Source organism: Thamnophis elegans, chromosome 4 (assembly GCF_009769535.1).
Source record: "Thamnophis elegans isolate rThaEle1 chromosome 4, rThaEle1.pri, whole genome shotgun sequence".
Classification (NCBI taxonomy): Eukaryota; Metazoa; Chordata; class Lepidosauria; order Squamata; family Colubridae; genus Thamnophis; species Thamnophis elegans.
This window is the reverse complement of record NC_045544.1, coordinates 135,454,751-135,476,976: the sequence shown is the minus strand read 5'-3', so window position 1 is coordinate 135,476,976 and position 22,226 is coordinate 135,454,751. Positions and strand designations below refer to the sequence as shown.

Below are 22,226 nucleotides of genomic sequence, written 5' to 3'. Positions count from 1 at the left end.
CCGGTGCGTCTTATAGTCTGAAAAATATGATACGTTCCCCTGCCTGGGAAGGAGGGATGAGCTGGTGTCATGGGACGAAGATGGTTCCATGGGTAGTGTGGCCCCATGCCATGTTACCTATGGGCTTTCAACTGTTATGAGGTTTGTTAAGTACCCAGAGTGGTTTAACGGTGACATATGGGTGGCATATAAATGTAATAAATAAATAGATAAAATATGTGCCCACAGGAGGGGGCTGCAAGCTTTCCAACGCTAAACAACATTGGCAGAATTAAATTCAGAACATAAAGTTAGCTCTTTATGCTGAGTCAAAAGACTCAGAAGAAAAGACTGGCCATTGCTGAATGAGACAACCACACCCTCTAGTGTCTGTTAAAATCAAAACTAATAAAAAAAAGGTTTTGCTAAAAAGGTGCACATTGTAAACTCACATTGAGGAAAACAGTAAAATGTTTACCTCCTAACTACATCCACAGCAAGTGTGTATCTATATTAAAAAGTGGTGAATCGTTATATTTTAATGTAGATGCATACTACATATTAATTCTCGACTTATGACCACAATGCAGCCCATTTCTTTTGCTAACCAAGACAGTTGTGAAGTAGGTTTTGCCCCATTTTATGCCCTGTCTTGCCACAGTTGTTAAGTGAATCATTGCAGTGGTTAAGTTAGCAACACGGCTGGCTGTTCTACAGAGGATTTATTGAGTGTCATCTGCAGCTCTATAACTGTCTGGTTTGGTTCGGCAACCCAACAAGACCGGCACAGACTTCAGAGTGTCATGTCTGCAAACCATCTTTTCTTTTGGACTTCAGGCCTGTCATACTTTCTACCGTCTACTTTCAACTGTGGGAAAATGGGAGAGGGGATTGTACGGAATTGGGTGATATGTAGCCATAACAACATTCTTCTTAGAAACACAAGGGCATCTTTGTCTCTGCACCTGGCCGGAACTGGATAGGAGGAATCTGTCTTCATGGCAGTGGAAGATTGGACCATGTGATGGACTGGTGGGTGTGGGGGCAGGATCTTGAACTTTCAACTGGGTGGGAAAACCTGGAAGATTTCAGATTCAGCTTTTCCCACATGTGCCAACATGGCTCCTTTAATAAATTGGATCTTCGAGGAATACTTAGCCCTCAGACTCTTATTTCATTGAGGATGCTATTTGGAACCCTGATACCGAGGATAATTAGAACTGCAGAAAAAACAATGGCTGCCAACCTGCCTTCCATTCAGGACCTGTAGACTGCACGAGTAAAGAAGAGGGCTGTGAAAATATCTACAGACCCCTCGCATCCTGGACATAAATTGTTTCAACTCCTTCCCTCAAAATGACTGCACATTAAGACAACTAGACACAAGGACAGTTTTTCCCCAAATGCCATCACTCTGCTAAACAAATAATTCTCTCACCATTGTCAAACTATTCACTAAGGCTGTATTACTATTACTATTAGTCTTCTCATCGTTCCTATCACCCATCTCCTCCCACTTATGACTGCAGGACTGTAACTTTGTGGCTTGTATCCTTACGATTCATATTGATATTGTTTCCTGATTTCTTATTTGTACCCTATGACTATCATTAAGCATTGTACCTTAGGATTCTTGATGAATGTATCTTGTCTTTTTATGTACACTGAGAGGATCTGCACCAAAGACAAATTCCTTGTGTGTCCAAACACACTTAACCAATAAAGAATTCTATTCCATTCCATTCCTATTCTTATTCTACTCTACTCTACTCTACTCTTCTACTCTACTCTACTCCTACTCTTCTATTCTACTCTACTTCACTACTCTATTCTTGTACTCTACTCTTCTACTCTACTCTATTCTTCTATTCTACTCTTCTACTCTACTTTATTCTACTTTTCTACTCTACTCTTCTACTCTACTCTATTATAATCTTCTACTCTACTCTTCTACTCTACTCTTCTACTCTACTCTTCTACTCTACTCTATTCTTCTATTCTACTCTTCTACTCTACTCTACTCTTCTACTCTACTTTATTCTACTTTTCTACTCTACTCTTCTACTCTACTCTATTATAATCTTCTACTCTACTCTTCTACTCTACTCTTCTACTCTACTCTTCTACTCTACTCTATTCTTCTACTCTACTCTATTCTTCTACTCTACTCTACGTTAAGTGAATCTAGTTTCCCCACTGACTTTGCTTCTCAGAAGATCGCCAAAGGGAATCACATCCTATGACCTCAGGATATTGCAACAGTCATAAATATGGGTCAGTTGCTAATTGTCTGCATTTTGATCACATGCCCGCAGGGATGTGGCAACAGCCATAAGGTGAAAAAATGGTTATAAATCACTTTTTTTCAGCACCATTGTAACTTCAAACTACTAAATGAACTGTTGTAACTTGAGGACTCCCTGTACAGCCAATAAACCTTCCACGCGGAATTAAAAGTATGAAAGCAGTGCTAATCAAAGCCAACTTTCACGATGGCCACAAGATGGCCGGCAAATACCGTAAGAAGAAAAATGAAAGAGATAAAAAATAAAAATGTAGAACACAAAAAAAGGGCAGAAATTAAACCTTTCAGAGGTTTAATACACCAAAGGAATACATTTCCCCTAAAGAGCCAGCTGATTTTATTTGAGAACAAATACTTATTTTTCCTCTTTCAGTCCACTTTGCATAATCGCAGCATGATTTGCTACCGATTTACCGTATTTTTGGAGTATAAGACACACCAAGATTTTAAAGAGGTAAATTTAAAAAAAAAAAAAGGTTTTTGCACTCTGCAGGCCTCCCAAACCCTCTGCATACCTCTTTGTGAAAAACAGGGCATGCAGAGAGTTTGAGAAGCCTGCAAGGGCTCCTGGGGGGCTGGGAACAAAAACAAGCAAAAACTGGCCCATTTTTCGCAAAAACTGGCCCATTTTTTGCCAAAAAAAGAGACCATGCATAGCCCTTAGGAGGCTTGTGCTCCTGGAGGCTGGGAGCAAAAACAAGCAAAAAAAGAGGTCTGTTTCTCGCTCATTTTTGCCCTCTCCGGCTCCCAGGAGCACTTTGCAGGCCTCCCAAACCCTGTGCACGTCCATTTTTACGAAGGGGACGGGGTTTCGGGAGGCCAAAAACGCTGTGTTCAGTGTAAAAGATGCACCCAGATTTTCACGCTCTTTTTTGGGGGGGGGGGGGAGTTGCGTCTTATACTCCGAAAAATACGGTAGGTTTTGTCTAGTTTTAATTGTTATTCTTCTGGCAGCAAATGGCCACAGTCCAAAACCCACCACGACATTCGATTCCAAAGAGGAAAAAGAAAAGAAAAAAAATAGTTTCGCAGATAAGTGAAAAAAGGAAGAAGCCGGCTCTGTGGTCTGGCTCTCACCTTGCACCAAACTGTAAAATCAGTTGCATGCTTTTAGCAAGGCCCACTTGCAAGAACTCAGCCACTTTAAATAATTTTAACCTAGAATCCCCAAGGATGGGTTAAAGGTAAAGGTTCCCCTCGCACATATGTGCTAGTTGTTCCCGACTCTAGGGGGCGGTGCTCATCTCAGTTTCAAAGCCGAAGAGCCAGCACTGTCCGAAGACCTCTCCGTGGTCATGTGGATAGCATGACTAAATGCTGAAGGCACACAGAACACTGTTATCTTCCCACCAAAAGTGGTTCCTATTTTTCTACTTGCATTTTTTATGTGCTTTCGAACTGCTAGGTTGGCAGAAGCTGGGACAAGTAACAGGAGCTCACTCTGTTACATGGCGCTAGGGATTCGAACCGCCGACCTTTCAGATCAACAGGCTCAGCATCTTAGCTACTGAGCTACCACGTCCTCAACTATTTAATTCAAACCCCACCAAAATCTATTTTCCTCTTGTCATCACAGTGGTTAGAATGCAGTATTGCAGGCTAATTCTGCCCACTGTCAGGAGTTTGATCCTGACCTTAAGGTTGACTCAGCCTTCCATCCTTCTGAGGTTGGTAAAATGATTTAAAACCCTTCGGAGGTCGATAAAATAATTTAAACCCCACCAAAATCTATTTTCCTCTTGTCATCACAGTGGTTAGAATGCAGTATTGCAGGCTAATTCTGCCCACTGTCAGGAGTTCGATCCTGACCTTAAGGTTGACTCAGCCTTCCATCCTTCTGAGGTTGGTAAAATGATTTAAAACCCTTCGGAGGTCGATAAAATAATTTAAACCCCACCAAAATCTATTTTCCTCTTGCCAACCACAGGGAGACAGATCATGCAAATGTGCTTATTTTCTCCAATTCCCCCAAATGAGCGAGGTTTTATTGAAAATTTTCAATCTTTGAAAAAGTTAAACTTACCAGGTAGAGTAGAAAGGTGTGAAGACCAGTTCCAAGCCCCACCGAGGACAAGATGCCCAGCCCAGCCCAGTAGGCGCACCATAAAAGCTTCTTTTCCATATACTGCACATACTGAGGAAGAAGCAAAAGAAAAAGAAACTCATCAACAGTCTAAAGAAAACAAGTCCTAGTGGTTAGAAAGTGGCATTGCAGGGTAACTCTGCCCACAGCCAGGAGTTCAATCCTGACCGGCTCAAGGTTGACACAACCTTCCATCCTTCCGAGGTGGGTAAAAAAAGGATCCAGATTGTTGGGGGGGGGGGGGGGGGGAGCAATAGACTGACTCTGTAAACCGCTTAGAGAGGGCTGTAAAGCACTGTGAAGCGGTATATATAAAGAGCCGAGGTGGCGCAGTGGTTAAATGCAGCACTGCAGGCTACTGCTAGATCAGCAGTTCAGCGGTTCAAATCTCACCGGCTCAGGGTTGACTCAGCCTTCCATCCTTCCGAGGTGGGTAAAATGAGGACCCGGATTGTTGGGGGCAATATGCTGACTCTCTGTAAACCGCTTAGAGAGGGCTGAAAGCCCTATGAAGCGGTATATAAGTCTACTGCTATTGCTATATAAGTCTAAGTGCTATTGTTATTTCAGGCTAACTCTGCCTACTGCCAGAAGTTTGATCCTGACAGGCTCAAGATTGATTCAACCTCCCATCCTTCCGAGGTGGGTCAAATGAGGACCAAAATTATTGGGGGCAATAGGCTGACTCTGTAAACCGCTTAGAGAGGGCTCTAAAGCTCTGTAAATCGGTATATAAGTCTAAGTGCTATTGCTATTGGCAGAGATTCATAAAGTTTGGTTAACCTCGTCTTATGTCTGCCTCTGTAGCTTCCAAAGGTAGGACAGAGAGGCGAGTTATTTTAATTCAAGCTCAGATCGGATGGCTCTTTCTCGGATCTACCCTGCTTTCGAAACAACCCACTTCTTCGCCGGCTCAGAGACAGATAAGAGACAGCTTATCCCTCTCATCCCAAATTAAAAGCTTGAAGAAAACAAACAGCGGCCTCATTCCAATTCAAGAATCTCCAGAGATAAGTGGGACAGATGTGAGGTTGTTTTCTGGACTTCGGGAAAAGCTGATAAATATAGTTTGCTTTTGCTTCTTCTTCTTCTTCTTTTTTTAAAGTGTACGGTAGCAATACAAGAGAATATTTGTAGTCACGGCTGAACCGTAGGGTGCTCTCTGAGCTTGGTTGTTTTCTTGCGCACAATTCATGACCCAACTAGGTAACATCATCAGTGCTAAAGGGGAGATGGGTTTGTGGAAGAGAAGGTGGGGGAGGTGGAGGACTGTGGGCTCCTTGGTGCTCTCTGAGCTTGGTTGTTTTCTTACAGACGTTTCATTATCCAACTAGGTAACGTCATCAGTGCTAGAGGGCAGATGGGTTTGTGGAGGAGAATGGGGGGGGGAGGTGGAGGAGGATGATTGTGGCCTCCTTGGTGCTCTCAGAGGGTTGTTTTCTTGCAGACGTTTCATGACCCAACTAGGTAACGTCATCAGTGCTTAAAAAAGAGTTTCCTTTCTTTTTATATATTAGTGGCTTGCCCTTTCAGTGTTGGTGGGAATGTTTTGCTATTCCTTGATTAGCCTGTTGTTTCCTTACTGATTGTCTAAGCTGGTAGTTCCTTGACTGGCTGTTGTTTACAGCCTGGTTGTGGATCTAGTGTTAATTCACTGTTATCACCAAGAGCACGCTCCCCAATGCAAACAGATAAAACCACCAGTATATAAATATGGAACAATCCCCTACTTCCTTCTAGTACTGATGACGTTATCTAGTGGGTAATGAAATATCCAGAAGAAAACAACCAAATTCAGAGGGCAACTAAGGTCCCCAGAGAGCAACTAAGGACCCCAAAGCAAACGGTACTTGTTAGCAACAACCTACAAACCATATGAAGTTTAGCAGTTGATTAAGAGATGAAAAGTAATATGGGACAAGGATTAAAATGCTGGACTAATATCTGGTAAATCAAGGGAGATCTCTGGATAACAGTGTCCTCGTAAGGCAGGGGTGTCAAACTCAAGGTCCGGGGGCTGGATTCAGCCCATGGGGTGCTTAGATCTGGCTCACGAGGCCGCTCTGGAAACAGTGAAGGACCGGCCCATGGGGCCTCTCTCAACGAAAACGCAACTTGCGACGACTGTGTGTCTCCCTGCTGAGCTCCGTTTTCCCTTGTAGGAGGCTGTCGCAGGCGAAAATGGACTTTTGGGGGGGGGGGGTGTTTTCACTGAAAGAGTGATCAGGCTGCCACAGGCACCCCCATGGCAGCAGAGTTGGACAGTGAGGAACTTGGGGAGAAACATGAGCCAGTCCTGGAGGCTGGGGAAGGCTCGGACGAGGGCTCTGTATCGGAGGCAGAGATGGGGTCAAGTCCGTCTAGCAGTTCTCAGCTGCCTTTGGAGTTAGACAGCAGTGAGGCAGAGGAACAGCTGGAGACTGTTCTCAGTGTGTGCATGCGCAGAGCTGCCAGAAGAAAAGAACAGCTAAGAAATCAGGGTCGACTTGGGAGTAAAGCCACAGGTGGACAGTGAATGGCCCCTCCCAGAGGAAATTAAAGAGGAGCGAAAGGGGTGTGGGCTTTTGCAGGAAACAATTCGTTCGTTCCTTCATTAGTTTGTTTCAGGAGTGTGAAGATCTGTCCGTGAATCTCAGAGACTCTGTGCCCAGTCTTTCCTTGCACAGCACCTCATTTGGAAAATATTTACATGGCAGCTTTCCAAGCTAGATAAGGTCTGTGGCCATAAATTCACCTTTGAGAGACTGTTTTCCAGGCATTTGCTGAATGTGAATGAGAGGAATTCACATTCGTTTAAAAGAAGCGGTTTTGTCGAGATCAGGAATCTGCTTCGTGGTTTTTGGGGAAACCGAGGCCAGAACACCCGCCATTTTTATGAGCATGCTGACCCCAACCATTGATGCAATGTAAGCAAATTCTATAGCACAAGCATCTTCAAAGTTGATAGCTAAATTGTGTGTGGTGTGTGTGTGTGTGTGTGTGTGTGTGTGTGTGTGTGTGTGTGTTCCTCAGCCTGGCTGAGGAATTCTGGGAGTTGAAGTCCACTACTCATAACGTTCCCAAGGTGGGAGATCCCTGCTATAGCACAAGTACTTTATGCCACAATTTATGCCTCTCTTACTCACACGCAGACTTCCAGCCTGACTTTGGACATGATGGTCCATAACGAAATGGATCCCTGCACTCCCTCTTTGTTGGGGCAGATAATCTGATCCGGGTAGGGCGGTTCGGGAAAATTCACCATGTTACATTCATAAACATTCCTTTGAAAGACTGTTTGCCAAGCCTTGCGGAAGGTGAATGAGAGGAATTTACATTCGGTTAATAAAAGGAGTTTTGTCGGGATCAGGAATCTTCTTCATGCTTTTTGGGGAAGCCTAGGTCAGCCCACAACATGAATGATGTTGAACTGGCCAGGCTCCCCCCTAGCCCTCAATGAAAGCGAGTTTGACACCCCTGTCCTAGGGCAATTCCACCTATAGCAGAGTTCCTCAACCTATTCAGCTTTAAGGACTGGCGGGAGGGAGAGAGAGAAAATGATTCTGCACAAGTGGCAGGCACATGCAAATGCCTCTCATGCAAATGGAGCACACACATGTTGGCTGCTGCTTGGGCAACATATGCTCATCTGCCACTCCTGAACAGCTCAAGGCCCGGTAATGGGTTGCAGCCCGGGGGTTGGGGGCCCCTGACCTATAGGGTTGTTGCGAGACTAAAAAGAGGTTCGAAGGAATCTTTTAAATCTCTCATCTGGCTTGGTACCAATGTGTTAATTACAGCTTGAACCAAAAGGAAAAAGTAGGGAGATAATGTGCGTAAACCCTTCCGAGAATTCATGAAAACACCGGGTTAATGCTGCGCATGTACCTTACCCGTTGATGTGCTCCCTCGATATAATACGTAGACGTAAGAATGGCAAGCAGCAGCAGGAGAGACAGCACTATCCTTCGGCGATGCCACAGTCTGAGGAAAAGGAAGAAAAACCATAGTTAGAATCGCAGATCTGGGAAAAGGAGCGCAAATAGTTCTTGACTTGCGATCGTTCGTTCCGAGTCCCCAGCAGCCGTGGGAAAAGCGACTTTTGACTGGTCCTCACGCTCACGACGACGGCAGCAACATTTTAATCATGCAATCAGAATGGAGGCGCTGTACATTCTATTCTTAACTTAAAACCAAATCATAAATCTTAAGTATTTCTATAGAGCATCAATTAATTTAGATTTAATGGTTGCTAAAAGGCTTTTAACCATAATGGTTAATTACCGTATTTTTCGCACTATAAGACGCTCCGGACCATAAGACGCACATTAGCTTTAGAGGAGGAAAACAAGAAAATAAAATATCTGCCTCTGCCTCCCAGCGTCCATTCGGTATTCATCTAGCCAGCGCCCTTGCAGCAAACAACATACAGCCTGGTCAGTGTCAGGATGTTATCGCAGCTCCAGCACATGGCTCTTCAGGACTCCACTCTGTTTCACCCACCACCGGTGAACTGAGCTAAGCTGCTGCAGCCCCCAGGGAATGCTGAAGCCTTCACTACTGAGCAGCTGATTGGTGATTGGATTGGCCTCCTGGAATACCATCAATCAGCTGTGCACCAGTTGCGTCCCTACCTGAACCGGGAGGCCCTCACAACAGTCACTCATGCCCTTGTGACCTCTAGACTGGACTACTGCAACGTGCTCTACATGGGGCAGCCCTTGAAGAGCATTCGGAGACTTCAGCTTGTCCAGAATGCAGCCGCGCGAGCGATCGTGGGTGCACCTCGGTTCACCCACGTAACACCTATCCTCCGCGAGCTGCACTGGCTGCCTATTGGTCTCCGGATACGCTTCAAGGTGCTAGTCGTCACTTATAAAGCCTTTCATGGTATTGGACCTGGGTACTTGAGAGACCGCCTGCTGCCAATCACCTCCACTAGACCGATTAGATCCCACAGATTAGGCCTCCTCCGAATTCCATCCGCCAGCCAGTGCCGACTGGCGACTACCCGGAGGAGAGCCTTCTCTATGTGGCTCCTCCGACCCTCTGGAACGAACTCCCCGTGGAGATTCGAACCCTCACCACCCTCCAGGCCTTCCGCAAAGCCCTTAAAACCTGGCTGTTCCGACAGGCCTGGGGCTAAAGAGCTGTTGCCCCCGTCTCGAATGGTATGGTTGTGTGTTTTAAATTGTGTATTGTTATGTTTTGTCTTTTATTTTCTGTCTGTACCCCCCTTCCCTGATTTGAATTGTGAGCTGCCCTGAGTCCCCTTCGGGGGAAAAGGACAACATATAAATATAATAAAATCAATCAAAATCAATCAATCAATCAGCGGCGGGAATTGCCGCTGCTACCTATTGCTGTTGCCTATTGCCATCGAATGGTGGTGATCAGCGGCGGCAGGGATAGGTGGTGGCGATCCCTGCTGCTGCCTAGAACAGCTGATTGGCAATATTCTGTGTTGTCAATCCAACAGCCATTCAGCTGCTTGGCAGTTAAGGCTCCAGTGTTCCCCACTGGTGGTGTTCACTGCCAACCCCCCCCCCCAACTGCAACATTCATTCTATAAGACATACAGACAATTTTATCCACTTTTGGCGGCCGGGAGGTGGGAGTGCGTTTTATAGTTCAAAAAATATGGTAATCTCCTCCAGGTTGGAGAAACCCCACATCAACCAGCAAAATCAGGTTTTGAGGTCCTTCTGGAAGAGTGGAAACAGTTCCCACCTACTGGTGGTAGGACGTTCTACAGGGCGGGGCCTCTTCTCCTCGACCCCCATCAGGCGGAATTCCGTAACAGATGGGGTCTGAAACAAGCCCCTTCCAGTGGAATGAGTAGGGTGGGCTAGTTCCATTGGGGTGAGACGGCTCCTCAGATACCTTGGTCCTATGCCTTAAAGGGTTTAAATGGTTATGGCCAACACCTTGAATTGGATCCAGGAGCAAAACAGTAACCAAAGCAACTCGGTGTCTGGCGTGCCACCTTAAGAGCCTCCAGAACTTTCTGCACCATTGCATTCTTCACCAGCTGTAGCTTCCGAATGCTCTTCAAGGGCAGCCCCACGCAGAGCGCACTGCAATAATCCAACCGAGAGAAATGACAAGGGCCCGATCAGCTGTGCGCGGAAGGTCTCGCCATCTAGGTCTAAGGACGCAACTGGCGCACAACACAAAATTGAGCAAAAGCCCTTCTAGCCACCACTGCTGCCATGACACCTGCAGGAGTCATGAATACAGGAGAACATCCAGATTTTGCACCGGCATTGTTTGGGGCCATGCAGCGCCATCCAGAACGAAAGATGGTAAACAATGGGATCCTGAGCTTGTTGTTAGGCCTGCAGTCGGTTCCTTTTAGGATCTTTGGCCTGCCACACTCTCTCTCTTTCTTCACTATGCTGTTTCATTAGTGGGGAATTGGGAGGGGGGAATAGTAAGGAGTAGAATGTTATGTAGCCAAAACAAAAAATTCCTTTCTAGAAGCCCAAGGTCATCCTTTGTCTCTGCACCTCTGAGCCTGACCGGAATTGGATGGGTGGAACTGCAAGCATGGCAGTGGAAGATTGGACCTTGCGATGGACTTGTGGGTGTGGGGGGCAAGATCATGAACTCTCAACTGCGTGGGAAACCCTGGGAAATTTTGGATTCGGGTTTCCCACAGATGTGCTGACATGTCTCTCTTAATAAATGGGAAGGTTGAGGAAAGTTCTGCCTTCGACTCTTTTTTAATTTTGGCTGACACTTGTACTGTTGAGGTTGAACTTGATGTAAGTCGAGGACTGCCTGGGTTACGGTTCCCATTCCCTGTGATGCATGTGCCGGGCACAGTGTCAGGGGAACCGGGAGCACACAAAAGAACACACTGCAAAGGACTTTCACCAGTGGGACTCAATGTCCTAGGGCAGGGCAAGGACTGATAGTGTAAATGATTAGCCTAATTATAAATAGATCGTTGATGGAGAAATGTCCGATATCCAGAAGAATAGAAGTGGCACTGAGGAGAAGACAAGACTATCAAATGTGATCCCGTCTGACAGTTTCAGAAGCGTTTTTTTTCATAATTCTTTGGATATCCCAAGTATTTAAACCTTCTTCGTTCGAAGGGACACGCACATTCTTAGCCATCCCTGATTTAGCCTAATGGAGAATAGCTGATTTTGGGCCAAAGTCCTCTTTTAGCGGCTGAGCATACAAGATCCACATCATCCTGAACTTTGCCCAAAGAAGCATTCATTTTAAAAAAGCAAACGAACATTGTAATGTTAAGGTGAGAAATATATGATTCCCTCAGCTATCTGAAGAACAGGCAGGATGGGGAAGACATTAAAAAAAATAAAAAAGCAAGTCTACAAGTAGCCCTTATACAATATACAATAGCAGAGTTGGAAGGGGCCTTGGAGGTCTTCTGGTCCAACCCTCTGCCTAGGCAGGAAACCCTATACCGTTCCAGACAAATGGCTATCCAACATCTTCTTAAAGACTTCCAGTGTTGGGGCATTCACAACTTCTGGAGGCAACTTCTGTTCCACTGATTAATTGTTCTCACTGTCAGGAAATCTCTCCTCAGTTCTACGTTGCTTCTCTCCTTGATTAGTTTCCACCCATTGCTTCTTGTTCTACCCTCAGGTGCCTTGGAGAGTAGCTTGACTCCCTCTTCTTTGTGGCAACCCCTGAGATATTGGAAGACTGCTATCATGTCTCCCCTAATCCTTCTTTTCATTAACTAGACATACCCAGTTCCTGCAACCGTTGACTTACAACTATTAATGCCATCTGAAGTTACAACAATACTGAAGAAGTGACTTATGACCGGTTTTCAAACTTATGACCATTGCAGCAATCCCATGGTCATGTATATATTTATGATGGTTGAACTGAATGTATATATTTATGATGGTTGAACTGAACTGGGGTCATATGATCCCCAGCGGGTTTCTGACAAGCAAAATCAAAAGGGGGAGCAAGCCGGATTCGCTTAACGACCTCAGTGAAATTGTTTAAGAACTGTAGTAGAATCAGTCATAAAAATGGGGGCGCAACATTCTGAACAACGGTCTTGCTTAGCAACTGAAAACGTTGGCCTCCACTGTGGCTCCATGCCGAGAACTACCTGTATAGGGAATATGGGTTTACATTTATGAGAATATTAATGTGCTTGGGGTCAAACTCTGGAACACGTTTTGTCTTGAAAGAATTGGCTAATGATCGGTGAAGAACAGTAAAAACTGCAATCCTATGGAGGTAATCCTCGATTTATGACCGCAATTGAGCCCAAAATTTCTGTTGCTAAGTGAGACATTTGTGAAGTGAGTTTTGCCCCATTTTACGACCTTTCTTGACACAGTTGTTAACTGAATCATTGCAGTTCATAAGTTGTTAACCTGGCTGTTAAGGGAATCTGGCTTCCGCATTGATTTTGCTCATCAGAAAGTTGCCAAAAGTGATTAGAATAGGATAGGATAGAATTTAGAGCAAAGTAGAAGAAAATAGAGGTAAAGCTAAAAGTTCCCTTCACACATATGTGCTAGTCGTTCCCAACTCTAGGGGGCAGTGCTCATCTCCTTTTCAAAGCCGAAGAGCCAGCGCTGTCTGAAGACGTTCTCCGTGGTCATGTGGCCGGCATGACTAAACACCGAAGGTGCATGGAACGCCTTCCCACCAATGGCTCCTATTTTTCTACTTGCATTTTTTCGAACTGCTAGGTTGGCAAAAGCTGGGACGAATAACGGGAGCTCACTCTGTTACGTGGCACTAGGGATTTGAACTGCTGACCTTTTGATCAACAAGCTCAGGGTCGTAGCCACTAAGCCCCTTCAAGAATAGAATAGAATATAGAATAGTATAAAATATAGAATAGAATACAACAGAACAAAACAGAACAGAACAACAGAGTTGGAAGGGATGTTGGAGATCTTCAAGTTCAATTTCCTGTCTAGGGAGGAAACTCTATATACCATTTCATAAAAACGGTCATAAATATGAACCAGGGGCCAAGCATCTGAATTTTGATCAGATGATCCTGGGGATGCGGCAAAGGTCGTAACTGTGAAAAATGGTTGTACGCCACACTTTTCAGTGCCGTGGTAATTTTGAACGCTCACTAAATGAACTGGTGAGGGCTACCTGTACTGCTTCCAATATAAGAAGGGACGTTGAGTTCGAAAAGCCTAAAAATGCTTCAGTGACATAGTTTACCAGCCTAGTTTCTATTTCTGTAGACTCTAAATTGATGAATTAAAAAGATGGAAAACAAGGGCCTAACCTACAAAATTATCTAGGGCCTTCTTCCCAATGTGATGTCCTCCAGGTATGTCAGAATATCAGAGGACTATAATCCAATCTGATTTAAAGGAAGAAAAAGTCTACAAAAAGGGGGGGGGGGAGTCGCAACACCGCTGTGGTACAAAAAAAATATATTGTAGGAATATCAAATAACGGATCTAAGCGCTCCAAATAAGGATCAGAAGTGAGAACCACTCTATTCTCACCTGGTACAGGTAGTCCTCGACTTACAACAGCTAATTTAGTGACTGTTCAAAGTTACAACACATGAAGAACGGTTGCAGGAACTGGGTAGGTCTAGTTTAATGAAAAGAAGGACTAGGGGAGACATGATAGCAGTCTTCCAATATCTCAGGGGTTGCCACAAAGAAGAGGGAGTCAAACTATTCTCCAAGGCACCTGAGTGTAGAAGAAGAAGCTATGGGTGGAAACGAATCAAGGAGAGAAGCAACTTAGAACTGAGGAGAAATTTCCTGACAGTGAGGGCCTCCCGGGGGGGGGGGGGGGGGCAGGGTTTTCGCCCTCCCCAGGCTCCTATAAAGCCTCTAGAGCAGCAATGGTGAACCTTTTTTGGCTCGCGTGCCATAAGTGGGGGGAGCGCAGGGGGGGGGTTGTGTGCAGGCGTGCCATACCCATGCAATGCGCGACCCCCCCAGTGCACTACAGGCACGACCCCCATTTTTTGTATGTTTTCTTTCGCCCTCCCCGGGCTCCAGAAGCTTTATAGGAGCCTGGGGAGGGCGAAAACAGCCTCCCCGCCCAGAAGCCCTCCAGAGACTTCAGGGACCTTCAGTAGGCTTCACTGAAGCCTCCGAAGCAGTCAAAACGACCCTCCGAGCAAACCGGAAGTCTGTTCCTAAACTTCCGGTTTGCCCGTAGGGCTGGTTTTTTGTGCTCCGGAAGCTTCCAAGACGCTCATGAAGCCTCCAGAGGGACTCCAGGGGGGCCGGGGAGACTCTTTTCGCCTTTCTCAGACTCCTATAAAGCCTCTGGAGCCTGGGGAGGGCGGAAAATGGCTTTTAAAAAAGGGTGAATAGGGCAGCACCTCACGTGCCCTGACAAATGGCTCTGCGTGCTACCTGTGGCACGCGTGCCATAAATTCACCATCACTGCTCTAGAGCCTGGGGAGGGTGAAAAAAGCATGCAAAAAATGGGGGGTCATGCCCGTCATGCGCGCAAGCGTGCTGGGGGTGGTGGTGTTGCATATTGCATTATGGGTGCGGCACGAGCCTCCTGCGCTCCCCCCGCTTATGGCACGCGAGCCAAAAAAGGTTCGCCATCGCTGGCTTAGTGGTTAAAGCACCAGGTTAGAAAGAGAGAGACCATGTGTTCAAATTACCCCTTAGCCATGAAAGCTGACTGGGTGACTTTGGGTCAATAACCAGGAACTAGTGAGTTCTAGTTGCGCCTTCGGCATGAAAGCCAGCTAGGTGACTTTCGGCCAATCACTTTGACTGTGAGTGGCGGGGGGGTGGGTGTTGAATCCCGCCTTAGGCATTAAAGACGTCGAAGACATTAGTCCCCCTTCATGCATGAAAGCCAGCTGGGTGGCTTTACACCAACCGCTAGGAGACGTGACTTCTAGTCCTGCTTTATGCACAAAAGCCAGTTGGGTGGCTTTGGACCAATCACCAGGTGATTTCTAGTCCCGCTTTTATGCCTAAAAGCCAGCTGGGTGATGTTGAGCCAACCACTAGGAGACATGATTTCTACTCCCGCTTTATGCGTGAAAGCCAGCTGGGTGGCTGTGGGCCAGTTGCTCTCTCTCAACTCCACCCTCCTCACAGGCTTCATGTTACAGGGCAAACAGGAAGAGGAAGGCATATGTTTGCTACCTTGAATTATTTGTAAAAACAATAAAGGCGGGACACAAATAAAATAAGTAAATAAAAACACTCCTTTATATTGATTCTAGAGAGCCGTGTGTCAGGCCTGCAGTTATATCCCTTTTAGGATCTTTGGCCTGCCACACTCTCTCTTATTTCATTATGCTGTTTCATTAGTGTAGTAGTTGGGAGGGGGGAATAGAAAGGAGTAGAATTGTGGAATGTGTTGTTGTCATTCTTTTCTAGAAGCCCAAGGTCATCTTTTGTCTCCGCACCTCTGCACCTGACCGGAACCAGCTGGGTGGAGATGCCAGCATGGAAGAAGAAGATTCGACCATATGATGGATTTGTGGGTGTTGGGACAAGATCATGAACTTTCAACTGGGTGGGAATCCGATATAACTTCCAAAATTGGGATGCCACAGATGGTTGCCAACATGTCTGTTTTATTAAATTGGAACTTTAAGGATAGTTTTGCCTTGGACTCTGATTTAATTCTGCATGATACTTGGAACGCTGACACCGTGTTTCTCAACCTTGGCAAGGTTTAAGATGGATGGACTTCAAGTCCCAGAATTCCCTAGCTAGGAGTTGAAGTCTACCTACTTTCAACTTAAAGGTTGAAAAGCACTGCTATAGAGCAGGGGTCTCCAACCTTGGCAACTTGAAGCCTGGAGGAATTCAACTCCCAGAATTCCCCAGTCAGATGGCTGGGGAATTCTGGGAGTTGGAAGTCCGCCAGGCTTCAGGTTGCCAAGGCTGGAGACCCCTGCTATAAAGCATAAAAAGGCCAGTCCTCTTAACCAGAAGTACTTCCTGTTTTATGTAAAAGGGAGAAAATTTATCTAATTTCTTGAACTAACCCTGGCAGAGGAAATTTTGAATTGGGTAAGTGGAGAGAGTCGGAGGACCAGGAGAAGGAAGAATAGACAGGGGGAAAAGTTTAGGCCTTTCACCCAAGTTATGTTTTGTGGCCACACATCCTTTGGGAGGGGTTTCTGTTGTGTTCCCACCAGCGGCTAGTGGAGCTGGCAGCAGATTCAGACAGTGTGGAGGTTGGGGAGGAACATGGGCCAGTCCTGGAGTCTGTGGAAGGCTCTGCTGAGGGCTCTGTGTTGGAGGCAGAGAAGGGGCCAGGGCTGTCTGACAGTTATCAGTTGCCTTCGGAGTCGGAGATCCATGAGGCAGAAGAACAGCTGGAGCCTATTCCCGATGTGCGCATGCGCAGAGTTGCCAGACGAAGGGAACAGCTAAAGAACAGGGGTCGACTTGGGAGTAAGGCAGTGGTGGGATTCAGATGGTTTGCACCTATTCAGGAGAACCGGTTGTTAACTTTTTAAGCAGTTCGGTTGTTGGAAGAAATCTCCTTTTGATTTTTTCCCACTTTGCAGGGCTAATCCTGTAAGGAAGGCAGGAAGGAAACATTCTGGTGTTTCTAGCCTAATCTTTATTGCCCTGCTTACAGAAACTGCCTCTCCGGTTAACCCTTATTACATTGTAACAGCCAAAGCGAAGCGCCCATCGACGTGAGTGACATTGAATTGGCCACACCCACCCAGTCACATGACCACTGTGCCCCCACCTACCCAGCTGGTCATTAGGACAGAGAACTGGTTATTAAATTATTTGAATCCCACCACTGGAATAAGGCCACAGGCGGATGGTGAATGGCCCCTCCCATTGGGGATAAAAGAGGAGCAGAAGAGGAGTGGAATTTGCAGGAGACAATTAGTCCATTCCTGCGTTCTTGCCAAGTATTGCGGCGTCTGAAAGATATTGGCCTGGACACTCTCCAAGCCTGATAAAGGCCAGTAATTGTGACCTATCTTGAAAGTCAGTGGAAGGGGGAAGACTTTGCTGGAGAGGAATTCACTGTCAATTAAATCAAAGGGGTTTATGGGGACGAGGACTCGGCTTCGTGCTGCTGGGAGAGCCTAGGTCAGAACAGTTTCCTTCTCTCCCGGACTTACTTTATGGTCCACTCCTTTGCGTTGGTTAAAGTTTCCAGGAAGAAATACTGCAAGGTAAGAATTGGTTTTGCCCAGAGGACGATACTCTGACGTGCCTCTCGTTCTTTCTGTCTTTGTTCCCTCGACAAAGAGGACTCTGCAAACAGGAGAAATGGGAGAGAATGTAATCCTCGAGTTTCAACCATTCGTTTAGTGACCATTCAAAGTTACAACGGCCCCTGAAAATGTTTTCAGTTACGACCTTTGCAGCATCCCCATGGTCACATGATCAAAATTCAAAAGCTTGGTAGCTGACTCATATTTACGACAGTTTATGCCTTGGGGTCAGGGGATCCCCTTTGGTGACCTTCTAACAAGCAGAGTCAATGGGAAAGCCAGATTCACTTAATGACGGGGTTGCTAACTTATAACTCATAAGGTGACTTATGACCGGTTTTCACATTCACAACCGTTGCAGCATCCCCATGGTCATGAGATCAAAATTCATCACGCTTGGCAAAGTGACTCATATTTATGACGGTTGTAGTGGCCCAAAGTCACGCGAGCCCACTTATGTGATCGTCTGAGTAGCAAAGTCAATGGGGAAGCTAGATTCACTTAATGACTGTGTTACTAACTGAAGAACTGCAGAGATTCGCTTTCCAACTGGGGCAAGGGAGGTTGTAAAATGGGGCCAATCTCGCTTCACAAATGTCTTGCTTAGTGATAGAAATGTTGGGCTCAATTGTGGGATGGAGGCCGTGAAATGGCTCGCCTGATTTGCTGTCACTGGGACAGTGGGGAGGTTTGATTTTATTGTATTATACTATATTAATTTACTGGATGCTCTTTATTAGTTTTTATTGTTTTAAATGTGGTTTTATATTCTGTAAGCCACCTAGAGTTGCCATGAGAGAATAGGCGGCAATGTAAATTCTATCTATCTATCTATCTATCTATCTATCTATCTATCTATCTATCTATCTATCTATCTATCTATCTATCTATCTATCTATCAAGAGCCGAGGTGGCGCAGTGGTTAGGGTGCAGTACTGCAGGCCACTTCAGCTGACTGTTATCTGCAGTTCGGCGGTTCTAATCTCACCGGCTCAAGGTTGATTCAGCCTTCCATCCTTCCGAGGTGGGTGAAATGAGGACCCAGACTGTGGGGGCAATATGCTGATTGTAAACCGCTTAGAGAGGGCTGAAAGCCCTATGAAGCAGTATATAAGTCTAACTGCTATTGCTATTGCTATTGCTATTGCTATCTATCTATCTATCTATCTATCTATCTATCTATCTATCTATCAGTGTGTGTGTGTGTGTGTGTGTGTGTGTGTGTGTGTTCCATAACTCTGGAACGCCTCGAGCAATTTCAACCAAACCTGGTACAGAGATGATTTACTCTCTGGAAACAAATACTGTGGGGGTAAGACACGGCTAAAGCCCCTCCGTATGTGTGCTGTGTTAACATACAGCCTGTTGTGTCTTAATGTGGCTTCTATTGTACCAACGTAAAATGGATTCTACTATACAGCGCAGTGGAGTTGTCATTGTAATTGTTTCAGAGTACGCCACAAGGGGGCTCCCTCTGGTAAGGGGAAAAATCCAGCATTAAAAATTACGTTTGGTCCGGACATTTTCCCCTCATAGATAAATACCTGGGCAACACCAGGTTATCAACTAGTAAATAAATAAAATTGTGGTCTTAAATCAAGAATGCTTGTTTCATTCTGCAAGAATGATTATTACTGACCCACCGTACCTAGAAAGGTTCCATTGAGGTGTCTTTTATTCATCGTGGTGCGCCTTAAGTCACAACGTCTTCCATTCTCTGCCATCTCATAGGTCAGTCACTTTGCGGTGCCTAACATCAAAATTAAAATACAATCACCAACCAGAATTATTATGTAGAAATCAGCTTGACGGCAAAGAGGCCCATTCCGGTAACCCGGGAATGGTTACGGGAATTGGGTATATCTAGCATAAATGAAAAGAAGGAATAGGGGGGGACATGATAGCAATCTTAAAATACTTGAGACTCTAGAAAGAGGGCAGAGAAGAGGAATGAAGATGATTAGGGGACTGGAGGCGAAAACATACGAAGAACAGTTGCAGGAACTGGGTTTCTCTAGTATAAATAAAAAGGACGAGGGAGGACATGACAGCAGTGCTAAAATATTTGAGGAGCTACTACAAAGAAGAGGGGGTCAAACTATTTTCCAAAGCACCAAAAGGCAGAACAAGAAACAATGGAAACTAACCAAGGAGAGAAGCAACCTAGAACTAAGGAACGATTTCCTTTTTTTAAAAAAATATTATTTTTTTTAAAAAACACAAATAATACAAACAGTACACATACAACTGAATACAAAAAAAAAAAAGACAAAAGGGAAAGGGAAAAAAACACCTATTACAGTGCATCCCCATCTCCTGGATCCCTTTCCCCCTTCCCTTATATTTTTTAGATATACAATATCAATGTTCCCTCTAAGCTGCGCAGCCGCGCGGCCGCACACGTGGCAACAAAACACCGTGCAGCCGTTTCCAACTGCTGTGCAGTGGTTTTTGTGAGACAGGCCCCCAGCAGTGGCTGCTCGGATTTGCCATTTGAGAGAGGGAGAGAGAGAGGGAGTGAGGGAGAGCGTGAGCGTGTGTATCCCTCCTTCCTTCCACCCAACACTCTCGCTGGCATCCCGGCCAGATGAGAGGGACTGCAGAGGGTCTCCTCGAGTCTAGGGCAGCGAGTCATTCAATGGGAAAGTTGCCTTTTGGAAGGAATGACCCGGCTTGGCTCCCGCTTCGTCTCTCCTGCGTCGTCTCTCCTGCCTCTTCGCTTCTCCGTTCGGTCGTACGGCGGCAGATCGAAAGCGGGAGCCAAGCCGGGTCATTCCTTCCAAGAGGCAACTTTCCCATCGAATGACTCGCTGCCCTAGACTCGAGGAGGCCCTCTGCAGACCCTCTCGTCTGGTCGGGATGCCAGCGAGAGTGTTGGGCTGAAGGAAGGAGGGATTCTCTCTCTCTGAAAGAGAGAGAGAGAGAGAGAGAGAGAGAGAGAGAGAGAGAGAGATTGAGTTAGTTGGTGGGCAGACTTAGCGCTTTGTTAAGTTTGTTTCTCTGTGTGTTGTGTATATATATACATGTCTCCATGGGTGCAATTGTGCAAGCATTTTTTTTCCTCTTTAAAAGAATTTTTGGATTTCTCCTCACCAAACCTTTAAGACTGAAAGAGTTAAGAGTTGAAATATAAAGAAATTATCAATCGCCATACTGTTAGATTGATAGGCAATTATGGACTATCTTGATTATATCCTCCTTAGAAAGAATATGCTACTGCATGGTTGAGAAAAAGATCAAACTTCATTCCATGGAAACCCAACGAAGATCATAGGGAGGGTTTCTTTCTATGATGGGTTTCTTGGTTAACAGTGAATATCAGTTATCAAACATGTAGGTAGAAAATTAAGCAGGCAATAGGCAATTACAAAAAGGGAAGCCAACTTTCTGAATTCTGTTTCTTTGCACTTAGTGACTTATAAATAGACTAATGTTCTGAAAACCTGACCTAAATTACTATATATTTTAAATAGCTGTAAAGCTATGCTGAAAAAGTTCTTCTCAAGGTATTGTGATAAATTCAATAAAAAAGAAGGGAATTCTTGATGAACTTAAGGAGAAATTAGAGTATTGGATAGTAAATGGACAAATAAAATTACCAATCAAAGAGAATATTTGCACCTCAGGGTTGAAATGAGATGTTCTCTCTTACTCTTTCCTCTTCCTCTTTCTCTGTCTCTCTCATCCTCTTTCTCTTTGTCTCTCTTCTCTTTCTCTCCTTTCCCATTCTTCCGTCACTTTCTCTCTCCTTCTCTCTCCTCTTTATCTCTTTCTGTCTCTCTCACCCTCTTTCTCTTTGTCTCTCTTCCTCTCTCCTTCTTTCCCACTCTTCTGTCACTTTCTCTCTCCTTCTCTGTCTCTTTCTGTTTCTCTTCCCTCTTTTTTCTTCCTCTCTCCCACTCTTTTATCACTTTCTCTCTACTACCCAACCTGTCCCCATACTTATCTTCTACTCATCATGTTTGCAATAATTTACCTTTTCTAAATAGGCGTAGTTCCCTTACCGGATTCCTCACTCAAACACACACGCACACACACACAAAATCATTTTTCTCCATTCCCATTCGGATCCTATAAATCAATTGCTCTGTGAAACATCTGTGAAAAAAATTCAGGTGCTCAGGCATGAAAATGTGCCGCTCAAACACTATACTTTTCTGCACACACTGAAAAAAAAATTAGAGGGAACATTGTACAATATATTCCAATTGTGTCCTTACACCCTCCAAAACAACATATATTCTTGACTATGTTTTTATTCCCTTTGCCTTCCACCAACCCTGATTTTATAACCCCCCCATTTCATTATAATTATTTACTTTAATCATCCCTTTTTAAAGTTTAATTTCTCTTGTTAATTTATCATTTGTTGCCACACTCCAAATTTCATTGACCACTCATTTCTTTGAATATCCCAACTTCATCCCCAATATTTAACCATCACTAATCTAGCTGCCATTATCAAATTTGCAATCAATTCCTTTTTGGTTTCATTTATATCCCATTTTTCCACCAGCAACAATAATGCAATCTCTAGATTTAGTAAGGAATAATTACTTAATGGTGTCCCAAAGGTGCTTATTTCAAGAGGGAACTGGACTTTCTGGTTTTTCTTTGAAGACATTTCACTTCTCTTGTGTAACCAAGCACTAAGGAAATTTCATTTTTTGGTCACCACAATGTAAAAAAGATGTGGAGACTCTAG

General features: G+C 45.0%; 1 protein-coding gene across 1 annotated transcript in view; it reads right to left on the bottom strand.

Annotated features, from left to right (window-relative positions):
- Positions 1 to 22,226, bottom strand: part of VMP1 (vacuole membrane protein 1) — a 142,649-nt gene that overhangs the window by 100,580 nt on the left and 19,843 nt on the right. Inside the window, exons 2-5 of the mRNA XM_032215869.1 lie at positions 19,170 to 19,271; positions 17,426 to 17,561; positions 8,240 to 8,330; positions 4,308 to 4,418 (exon numbers count right to left, since the gene is read on the bottom strand). Coding sequence (XP_032071760.1) covers positions 4,308 to 4,418; positions 8,240 to 8,330; positions 17,426 to 17,561; positions 19,170 to 19,245 — 414 coding nt within the window. The 5' untranslated portion in view covers positions 19,246 to 19,271. The remainder of the gene's footprint in view (positions 1 to 4,307; positions 4,419 to 8,239; positions 8,331 to 17,425; positions 17,562 to 19,169; positions 19,272 to 22,226) is intronic.